The sequence below is a fragment of the Dromaius novaehollandiae genome, chromosome 2, assembly GCF_036370855.1.
Source record: "Dromaius novaehollandiae isolate bDroNov1 chromosome 2, bDroNov1.hap1, whole genome shotgun sequence".
NCBI lineage: Eukaryota > Metazoa > Chordata > Aves > Casuariiformes > Dromaiidae > Dromaius > Dromaius novaehollandiae.
Genome location: NC_088099.1, coordinates 143894481 through 143906189, shown reverse-complemented (window position 1 = coordinate 143906189; position 11709 = coordinate 143894481). Strand labels below are relative to the sequence as shown.

Here is an 11709-nt window from a genome sequence, read left to right as displayed (position 1 = left end):
AATACCAGAAAGTGGCAGTTTTTGATTTTCACTTCCCTTCCTTGTTCTCTCTCTTCAAAGCAAGCACCGTAAAAAAATTCAAAGAATTCAAGCCCAATACAGACTACTGTGGTTTAGGCACTTCAGCCTCCTCAAGTAGCAAACAACTTAGTGACATGGTTAATGTTGCATCTGGCTTCCCCCAGCTAAATCAGGTACCCACTTGACACTAGTGTCACACATGTAAAACAACTCAACTTCTGATGCCTAGTAACTATATTTAACTGATTCCCCCTCCCCACTGCTATGCTAGGGAATCTCCATTCTCCAAAGTATGGCAGCTTTTCAATCAGTACTGATGGCATCTCAAACCACAATCAGCACTGCAGTAGTCTGTTCTGCTTAAGGAAAGGAGTGACAGGTCCTGGCAAAGGGTATGACCACAGAAAATACATGCCTTTTCCAGACAATTGCTGAGGTGGCAATAGCCTACTCAGCCATCACATTAATTACATGAATACTCATAGAAACAGTATATGCTGATAGTTTAATGCAAAGTACTTTTTTCCTCTCATATCTTAAAACTTTTTCCTAGTTAATCCTCCCCTTTCTGCCTCAACACTTTTGGTCTGAAAAAGCCCACATGTATACAAGATGTCTGTCTCCAGGTTCATAGCACATTCTAACTCAAATAATTGTTCACTGGAGCTAAGTCCTATAAATAAAGACCATTGCAAAGACAAGGAATTACACTGAAGATACTTTTCTTATAATTCAAGATTTCAAAGGGTTTCTATTTTCAGATAATCTCAGAAGACAGTATCTAAAATAAATTGTCACAGGTCCTCTTCTTTTATTTTCTCAAATACATAATCTTCTTTGTTTGGCTGAACCAAAAATCTTCTCCTTGGTATAAAACTGGAATGAACTACCTGCAGAAAAACAAGAAATGATTAAGAGTAGATGCATTTCAATATTTAAATATAAACATAAGCTAGAAAACCCAACATGATAATTGTTTAGGTGTAGTGGATGATCTTTTTATGTTAGCATTTGGGAAAGGACAGAATTTGTTGCTAGAGTAGACAGTTGTTTCTGCTCTTATGGTTTATTGCAACGTACTGAGTGCGGTGCAGATTGAAAGGCAGTTCCAAACGTGCTAACAGTGTTCTGTTGCATTAGAGTGGCCACAAGCACGTATGTGCAAGTACATTAACTATATACCAGGCGTTCTGAATTAGATGGACATAGTTAAAGATGGATATGGTTAAGGATAATACCTGCATAAATGACACCTACATAAATTAAGTTTATACAGTCATTCTAAATAGGTGCATCATGTTCTGTCCTCAAAAAGCTGTCACTGAACTAAGGTGTAAGCAGGCTAATGAGACCCTCACATTGCATGCATCTGCAGCAGTTTACTGTTGTATTTAGGAGACACTTTTGGCACGAATTTTTATTCTGCCTCTTACAGAATGATATCCTGACATATATCTAAAATAAGCGTCCTAAAGCACTCTACTGAAAGGGTCCATTGCAGCATGATTGCCACAGCTTTACAATAACTTTAACAGAGAGATAAGCTAGGCAAAATTTGGTTTCAGTTTCCTAATGCCTGGTTCCTAATGTTCGTTACTTCATACCTCTTTTCTCAATATTTCTAAAGGACTCGAACAGTAAAATTGCCTAGATGCAAGCACATTCCATAGCATAGCCTCGCTATCTGCATGGACTGCATACTGCATACTAGTTAAGTAATTTTTATATCAATTCAGCAGATTGTTCTTGATTTTCCTGCTAAATCTTATTGCTGCACTGGATTATCTATTCAAACAAGAATTTACAGACTGTCATGATGATCTAGTAGTGACACAGGATGCAGCTACAAACTCACAAAACAAAGATTAAGTTTTTCTTCTCATGAGTCAGCAGAAAATATCTGGCAGAATTTTTCAGAATCTTTGGAGAGCAGTCAGATAAACTCAGCCAACTCAGGCCAAATGAAAGATCTGTAAGACTCTTGGGGATAGTAATGGCCAGATTATAATGACCCAACTGAACCCTTTTTCAAGTGAGAATGTGCAGAGATACACTTTTAATGCATCATTTTCAAGCATCTTGCAAAGAGACAAAGAGGAATGGGAAAGGGAAGTCTGAAACTGGATACTGTGATCACAGAAAATTTAGAAGTTCTATTAAAATAAAATCTTCAACCATACTTAATTAACTGTCTAATAACAGCTTTGTGCAGGAAGACCTCAACCACTGTTAAGCTTGCTGCATAATATGAGGCATAGTATGCCATACTATCACCATTTACAGCAGCAGTAACATACCTGGACTTTCTTTAATAAACAATTATGTTCTAGTTACCAGCTCTAATTGTCTTTCACTGAGTTTGAGCAACAGCTGGACATCGCTCCAGGAAGACATAGCTGACTAGCAGAGGGGTTGTATGTTGCCCTATCCAAAGCCACTCTCCTCACAAAAATTCAGAGGGAGCATTCACAGTGCATCTTGCTTCTAATAAAGTATTTTAAAGTATGTTTAAATCAGAAGAATTACCTCAAACCCAGAGTGCCATACAACTTAGTCATTACTTCACCCCCAGCATCTAAAGTTGTATGCCAGTGAGGCTAGTGAACCACATCCTTACTCAGTCTTCAGAGGCACAACAAATCCATTCAGAAAATGCCATCTCCTTTATCATCATTTGCAAATTTGCAAAAACTGAAGAACCCAGAATCTAGTCTACAGGAGTGGTGAGTACAGAGCACCTCAGAGAAAGCAGCAAGAAAACCCACCACACAATCTAGTCTGTCTGCTTGTGAAAGAATAGTTAAGTGACTGGTTTTGTGCTGCTTCTTTCTAAAGCTCTATCAATATCTTTTTTTTTTCCTGAATTCAGATCAGATCTTAGGTTTCTCTTTTAGAAATGGTTCCCTTTGGCTAATCATACACTCTGACGGAATAATTTGTTTTGTTTTATATTATTCCCTTTCCATTTATTTATTACCTCACATTGAACAAGTGACTTGGAAAATTAACACTTAACATTGGACTACTCAGGAAGCATTAGCTATGAGTGTTGATTACAGTCATTGCAACTTGAAATTATATCTGTTACCTGATAGGAATGTACATGTACAGATATGTAACATGACCAGTTTCCCAAATGGTTAACTCCCAAATAGAGGTAAAGATGAACACAATTCCAGCATGAATCCAAGTACAAGCCTGTAAACTATAGCAACAGCTGCTTGTGGATATATAGACACATGAACTATGCACACATTTTGGCTTTCTGTGAACTTCATCAAGAATTTAATTCAGAAATGTTTTTAAAAAGTAAAATAAAGCAAATTGTCACTAAACCCAAAGCAAAATAATACTTTTATTCTGACATGTTTCTTGCTCTCTTTCTCCTTCCAAAATTCAAGTTTAGCTCCACTTCCTACTCAAAGAAATTCCCACTATATTTATTAAGAGTCTCCCTGTTTAAAAAAGAAAAAGAAAAGAAAAAGAAAAAAAAAGGCTTTTCTCACTAACCTGTTTCTGTTGGATGCTGGGTTTCTTGCTATTTTTTGTAGATTCAGGCATCTTGACCTCCTAAATAGATTGAAAGATTTAACTTACAATAAGCTTGACACACCCCCAAGTATTTGAATAAAATATGTTGGGCAAATGAATCACTGTTCAATGAAACCCACTAGAAACAGCATAGGAAATAAACTGGCATATTTGCCCTTTTACAATTCTGGTCATAGTCAAAGTTACCCCAGCGGTATCAACAGCTGAATACTTAAATACTGCATATTAATTTCCACAATTAAAGATTTACTGTACTTCCATTACAAATAAACTTAGGAGGTAAAAGAGTGAATCTTTCCAAAATTCAAATCTGTCTGTTTCCATGTAACTATTTTTAACCACTTACAGTTTAAAGCTATGAAATTACATGTTCATTGCCTCCCTGCTTACTGTAATGAGCATGGGTCTAGAAGCAAACCCTTCCCTTCCCCCTCTTAGGGGGTTTTCACATGACAGTCGTTCAGAGTCTTTAGATGTCACAGACACATTAATACTAGGATTTTTTTTTAAATAAGTATTTAAACACATTCTCATTCTTAATGTCTACACAAAAGACAACAGACTTATTTTAGCTACAAATCACATTTTTATTAACTCTATTTAAAACCAGAAAGTGTCACAGATCTCAAATTGGTCTAACACTGTAGCACATGGGGCAAGCAAGTAAAATGGTGAAAGAAATGAAAGCCAGATACAGATACAAACAGGCTACAGCAGAACATAAAAATCATTCCGTAAGTGTCTTTTACCATATGCAACAAGAATTAAAGTCCAAGAGGAAGAATGGAAAACATTCCTAAAATTATGATGACAAGCCATCTTTAACATTCAGAATAAATATGACTTCCAGTATAACTGAGCAAAGATACTTCCTAGTCAAGTAATTCTGTACTGAAATGCTGGAACATGCAAGATCTTTTTCATCAATAGAACTTTTCCAAGCACATTTGGAGAGAAAAAAAAGTTGTTTCCTTTAAACAACTATTCAGGCACCTACATACACACATGCTCACCATTTCTTGCGCTTCTTTGCTTGCCTTCATCATCTGTTCTGATATGATTTTCTTCAAGCAGCTACTCATCAGAAAGGCCTAAATAGGATAAATGTTCCAATTCCAACATTCCAATTTCTTCTATTAAAAGATATACTGAATTCTTCCATTCCTCCCCCACCAGAAAGTTACAGCCCCTAACTACTGAGCTATTGCTTTCCTAATTCAGTTAATTTTACTCTGCACTTAAAGTGCTTACGGTGCCATTAAACTAGCTCAAACCCTTGCTTCTTCTACACAGCAGCACATTTCCAGCCTTTATCTCTTTGCACCTCTGAGGAAAGTGGGACACTGGTTTTCTAATCACTGGTCTATCTGTTTTCCCAAGAGCAAAGAAACTAGAAAGCTTCTTGCTTTCACTGATGGTGTGAATGTGGATGGCTCATGTTCTCACAAAACTTAAGTGTGGCAGGAAACTAACACTTATTAGAGTTGTGTGAACTGCATCATCACCTTGGAATTCAGAAGTCATGTGTGAAAAATTAAGCATTTTGATTTTACTTGGAAAATCCTGTCTGCTGTTGTATGGGACAGAGGCAAAAGCATCAATTTGAGGAACAGTGGGGTTTTTTTGTTTTGTTTTGTTTGGGGTTTTTTTTGTTTGTTTGTTTTAAAGAAAAATAGAAGCTCAGTACCTAAACTGTGGCTGGAGCTCCCTTGGATATGGCAGGGCCTTGATTATCTGCTAGGCAGCATAACCACAGATGGCTGACTTCAATTCCTGGATACCTTTATCTTTAAAAAGCTGCTGGAAAACAGTGGGAGGAATGGCACCCTATAAAATCCTATTTAAGTACTATTTATGTATAGAGACAATACTTGTTATCAAGGCACATACTTACATCCTCCATTAACTTGTGCTTATATGGCATATATTTGAACAACAGGATTTCTTGGGGAAGATAAAAGCCTTTGACCTTAGGCAAGTTTGACTGATTAATGATTTGGGATACTCACTGAGCCCAGTAAGTGAATGGCACCTCCATGCTCCATGCCAACCTTGCTGCTGAGTACTAAGCATTTCTTTTGCCAGGGTGGGAGGCCCAGGGAATCTCTCCTCCTTATACTAGGAACTTAAATGCTTTTCCCCTGTCTCTAGGCTGACGTGCTGTAAACACGGCAGCTACACTTCTGATAAAAGAGATGGACTAATCACTTCTGAAGAACAAACTCCAATCCCTATGGCTATAAGATTATATTTCAATCTGATCCCTTTCTAACATGATTGAGAACGAACCTGTTTTGTGTAAAAAATTATCCACTGCCATTTATCTGAATCTCTGTACTCAAATCTGAGCTCCAGAGTCTCTTCTTCACCATCCTTTTCAGCACCCTGAAAAACACAAGGAACAGAAGAAACAACTATGAACAGCATTAAGATGTTCAGCCTTAAACCTGAATTAGTCAGTCAGGTTCATTTTATACAGTATGTAAATAAAACAGTTGAAGATCTGTATCAGAATACTTCTGAGGGGGAGCAGGCAGGAGGGAGGAAGGGGGAGTCTTTGCAAGCACAAAACTGGCTGAAGCAGTTCCTTTACTCTCACACAAAATGCTCCACCAACTCCACCTTCAACACCAAGGGAGAGGAGCAGGTAAAGTAAGATATAAAATGTCAGAGAAGGGAGCAAACACAGCAGAGTAAGGCTACGGGAATTTGTTCCAAGATAGGATTGGCGGTCTGGGGAGTCATGGTTAGGAGAGATTTAAAACAGACACCCACTCCCCTCACATCCCCCAAGATCTGCCATTGCTCAACGACCTCAGTTTTCATACAGAAAAAACAAATTCAGATACAGAGTCAGTGAAGTACTTACAAGAAGAGTGACCTGCCAACATCTCAACCTGCTGATCTTAAAGCTGACCTCTTTGGTTTGGTTAGTAGGCAATTTTATGCAGCAGTTAATTTCATTACTGCCCACATAGATGTCAGCTGAGCAACCTACTTCTGGGTAGTCACAAATGCAAGGATCAAGACGTATGTATCCATAGAACTGCATTTCTCGAACCAGCTCCAGGAACTGCATTAGAAAGACAGAATTAAAATGATTTACTATAAGCTTAGGTGAGGGCTAGCGATTTGAAAAATGGGTTATAAAGCAAATCTTTCAGATTCCTAATCCACTTTCTTCTGGGAGAACACAGATCTACCACAAAGTCTTAGTGCTCAACTCAGGGAATAAAGCTCCCGGTCCCAATTTAGAAACTTGATTTTTTTGCACTGGATATGTCAAGCTGGATCTTCTGACAGATGCATGAGCCAGGAAGAGGGGAAGAGAAAACTAACCAGTAGGAAATACAGAGGACAGAAGTCCCAGCAGCCTGAATTCCCATCTCACTTCCTAAACTGAATGCGAAACCTTAGTGCCTGAGCTTGGCAAACAGCGAATATTGGGAGTCACAGTCAAACTCCTTGCTAGCCTTAGGTATCCAAGTCATTCTGTGGGATGTTTTAAAATGCTAGCAGAGATAGGAGCTTCCTCTTCTGTCTGGTAACTCAATAGTTAGCATCTGACCAGGATGTGCGAGACCTGGGTTTCTGGCCCACCCCAGTCTACAAAACCATGCTCTATTTTTAAACAGTAACAGCCTCAAGTGCCATTGCTTCAAAATTCACTCCTCAATCTGTTTGTATTGTTTTAAAATACCATTTTACCTTCCTTTTGTTTGCAGTCTTTTGTAGAAATTCAAGCTCCTGCATTTCCCCCTCTGTTGGTTTAATCCAATTCCTCTCTATTTCCTGGATTGCCTTAAATGAAGTTTTAAAAATAGCAAAAAAAAAAAAAAAAAAAAAAAAAAAAAAAAAAAAGTCAGCAAAAATTTATTTGCTTTTTCCACACACCACCAACTTCCTTTTCCTCTTCTTTCAAAGAAGGAAGACTTTGGATTTTGGGACAGGTTCCTTCTACTTCGTTCCTCCCTCCTGAATTAATAGTTTCCAAAGCTAGTACAACCCAACACACCTACAGTTTAGAATTCAAATGCTGTCATCATTGAAGAGTACTTACAGAGATATGAAAATGGAGAGATGTCTAAATATGCTTTTGTGTAATTCCCATGCACAAAAAAAGAAGAGTTAGTGTCTCTAATACATGAGTTTGCCCCCCTGCCCCAAAGTGTTCAACAGTAGCCATACCCATCATTTAAAAAAGTGCAGCAAGGCAGTGTTAAACAGCAACCATTTATGACCATGTTTAAGACTAATGTAATCCACACCAAACATTTCAAGAACTTGTATAAAATAAGAAATTAACATTAGAAAGTTAACTTCTAAAATTTTGAAGATTTCAGTTTTACCTGTATATATAGCAAATTCATTGAAGCCCTACAATCCATCAGCAGTGTATCAAGAGAAGGATCCATATACCTACCAGGAAGAAAAAGGTAATAAAATATGAAGATATACTTCTAAATATGGCCCTTTAACACATCAGCCAAATATGATGGGAGCACTGCTCAGAAATATCCTGTTACTTACTAGATAAAGTAAACAGTTTTACCCTTGAAATGTGCACTATAGTCATTCTTTATACATTGTAGCAGTATGGAAATAAACTGAAGTTATATTAACCTCTCCACTTTGACCAAACAATTCAGGTCTTATCTACACAGAGGCTGACAGGCCTATTGGGGCACCTACTGCCATGGCTGTAGTGCTGACGTACAAGACCTAGCCTTGAGCCAGCTAGCTCAGGGTTTCTACTCAATTACTCTGTCACAGATTATCCCAGTAGAACCAAACAACGGTGTCATTAGGCTCCTATATTCTCCAGTTTATAAGGGCACATACATGGAAACTGAGAAAGCTTTGCTCTAGTCAAGCTCTAGCCCAGATGATTTAAACCAGAGAAGTTACAAGCAAACAACAGGCATCTGTAGCTTCAAGCCAAGCAACCTTGCTTGCCACCATTGAAAGGCATAGTTCTGACCTTTCCCTTCTCCAACCACAGTCCTTGCGCAGCACTCATCTGATGCAGACAATTCAAATCGGGAAACGTGCAGAAACCTATTTAGTTTTATTTGTTTCATTGACGACAAAAGTAGACCAGGACCACAGCCACACCAGTGAGCCATTAGACTGGCTCAGCTATGCTGCATAACTGCACTCCCAGGGCACTGCTTGACAAGTGGGACTTTGATACCAGACTCACAGTCCCCAGGGTTTGTCCTCACCCACCAGCCAGCACAACTGTTTGCTGCACAACTAACAAGACTGGGGGACTGACGTAGGCCAAAATAGGCCAGCAAAAACAAATAAATGAACACACCAAAAAAAAAAAAAAAAAAAAAACAGCCAGCACGTTATTTTTAGCCTAAATGAGCTCTCCAGTCCAGTTCACCATGTCTGCACACACAGTTCTATCAACACAACTGAGGAGGAGCCAGAGATGGGGCAAATGAAAGGGGAACAAGACTTTGCTGCTTAAACCTGCTCACTCACCAAAAGAAATGCCCAAGCTACAGCCTCAAGTATTTTGTGCATTAATATATAGAAATTAGAACTTTAGATTAAAAGTAATCCATCTCTGCCCAAACTGGGTCAGGTCTTGTAACTCAGAACCCCAAGTTTCTTTTTATATAATTTTAACTGTATTTTAAAATATATATTCCCATTTGTGGTCACTACATTAAACAGATATAAAAATTAAAGTCAGGCATGCACAAAACACCTCTCTAGAGATTCTGAAAGAGAGAGAGAATAAAGAGCTCACTGCAGTGAAAAACACTTCAGAAATACTACAATGATAAAATTAAATAATATGCAGGACCACAGAAACCAGTCAATTCCAATAACAAATTGGCCTCAAAGAACAATGGTCAAGTTGCTGAGGCTGAAGGCTTTGTATCTAAGTTATTCAAGGGACTTCTTTCTTTGACACTGTTTATAGCAGTTGTCATGCATCTTACTAGTCTCTTAAGCTTCTTGCTCACCACTTTCTGATCCCAAGCTTACAGTGCAACTCTTTCATGCTCTGAAGACTCACATAAGGAAGTTCAAATTCTGCCACTTTTTTCACCACTGGGAAAAGAAGAAAAATGAAATATTTGGTGAAATCTAGTGAAATTGGCCAGCTAGTCTCATATTTCAGTTAGTGATGGATTAGAGTGCTGATTAGCAGTGTGCTTTTGGAGACGAAAAAACTTCACAAAAATAAATTCTTGGGTAAAGTAAGGTGACAGGTTATCTTCCTCACTTCTCTGCAAGTTAAATTTAAGTAGCTCTTTTATTTACAGAATAACTCTACTCCCTGAGAGTATGCTCTTATAGAATATCCTTCTCTCAAAGCACAGCTTAGCAGGATAGATGTTTCTGCACTTAAAAGAAGTGTACATACAAACTTCCAAGATCAGTATCTTTCTTGAACAAAACACTAGACAAGAACACTAACTAATGTGCAGTAAGAAAAGCATGCGACTCTTCAGAGGTGACTACTCTCCTGGGTACTTTTCTTTTCCTTTTTTTTTTTTCTTTGTTTTTTCTTTTTTTTTTTTTTTAATATATGTGGGTCTGGGCCCAGCCTCATCCACACCCTTGTCCATATGGGAAACAGAACACCAGTAAACCAATGAGGGCAAAAAAAGTCTCTTCACATTTTATGATTCTAAAGAAACTCACTCTGAATTTACAGCTTGCTCAGTGCCATCACTGTGGTTAAACTTCTAAGTTTTATCAGTTAAGAAAGGAAACATGTCAGGACATAAAGGAAAGCAAGCCACAGACATTGTTTATAAACTTAACAAAAGAGTTTCCTGACCCATTGTTAAACTCAGCATGAGATTTGTAGAATTAAAAACAGGTTTTTTAATAGATATAGCCATCTGATTAAATGCCTACACGGAAGATCCACCCGACAGTTCCCATATCAAAAAGTTGCTATATGTCTTGTAAACAGAGAGACATTGATGTGAAAGTCTCACCCCTGCACCACACCAATCTACTGCCAAACCTTGCTCCCACCAGCACTGTTCCCCAGCGAGGAGCAGCTGAGCCATACAGGGGAATGACTTGAGGGGGTTTAACCAGACAATGTGTCTTTCAGCCTAAGCAGGCTCATGCACGCTCTGTTCAGAGATCCCAGACTCAATCACCACGGCCTACAAAAATCCAGGGGAGGGCTAAATTAAGCACTTTGTACAGCTTACCAGAGAGCGCTCCATCACTGTGATCTTGAATAAAAAATAGGCTAAAATATCCTATTAATTCTCTTGATAGCCCCATCTTGTATGATGTAACCTTTAAAAACAGAAGGTCAGCTATCCATTAGCATGAATAACAAAGAGGCATGTTCAACACCTATGAATGCAACTTAATTGTTTTTAAACCATTCCCTTATGTCCTACTTAACTGCCCATTTAAAAACAAATATAATCATTCCCATATTGCAGCATTTGAGTTCGTGAGGAGTTTCATAAGTTTCAAAGGAACATAACAATGTAATAAAATAGAAAATGTTTTCTACTCTGCCATGCATTTAAGTATACTATAATGCAAGGTATCTGACATGTAACCCCCAATCTTACTGAATCTTCAAGTACCCTTGTACGGTAAGCACTTGTGTGCCCTGAGCTAATAACATTGCTTACTAGCATAACACAAACCTTGTAAAAATATGTATTTGCACACCTTCCAAGCTGATAGAATCTTATTGCAATTCAAGAAAATACGAGGCCTGCCCCTTTACTGAAAGCTCCAGTCTTGCTTGTAGGGTTCTACTATTCTGTGTGAAGGTTTCCATCAAGAACCTACTTGAGCTCTGTTGAGTTTTCATCATTGCCAGTGCATAAGAAAGAAAATCTTACCCAGGTTGACATTTGGAGTTTTTTTTTTTTTAAAAAAAAAGAAAAGAAAAGAAAAAAAAGGAAAAAAACGCTTCCTGTGGCCCATTTACATCTTTTTTGAAAGAGGGTAGAAATAGCATCAACAGAAAATGCAGAAGTGATCTGCAGGACCAGCTGCACAACAGGATAGTGGGCACAGAGAAAACAGGCAGAGAGGAGCATGGAACAGCTGGATCAGATTGCAGCGACTGTCTTACTCTGTTTCTGTTTCCGGTCCTGAAAATCAGAGTGTAAGTTAAAGCAG

At 38.2% G+C, this 11709-nt stretch overlaps 1 protein-coding gene across 10 annotated transcripts in view; it reads right to left on the bottom strand.

The window, feature by feature from the left end:
• Positions 1 to 726: 726 nt before the first annotated feature.
• The window catches only part of SNX31 (sorting nexin 31), a 30085-nt gene continuing 19102 nt past the window's right edge, over positions 727 to 11709 (bottom strand). For 8 of the 10 annotated variants that reach the window (XM_064507650.1, XM_064507647.1, XM_064507649.1 and 5 more), the window contains 9 exons: positions 10770 to 10860; positions 9558 to 9645; positions 7923 to 7992; positions 7282 to 7374; positions 6443 to 6646; positions 5863 to 5958; positions 4587 to 4664; positions 3532 to 3591; positions 727 to 911 (listed from right to left, as the gene is read on the bottom strand). In XM_064507650.1, the coding sequence (XP_064363720.1) occupies positions 816 to 911; positions 3532 to 3591; positions 4587 to 4664; positions 5863 to 5958; positions 6443 to 6646; positions 7282 to 7374; positions 7923 to 7992; positions 9558 to 9645; positions 10770 to 10860 (876 nt within the window). In that variant the 3' untranslated portion in view covers positions 727 to 815. The remainder of the gene's footprint in view (positions 912 to 3531; positions 3592 to 4586; positions 4665 to 5862; positions 5959 to 6442; positions 6647 to 7281; positions 7375 to 7922; positions 7993 to 9557; positions 9646 to 10769; positions 10861 to 11709) is intronic. The other 2 variants (XM_064507651.1, XM_064507648.1) reach the window with 2 other exon arrangements.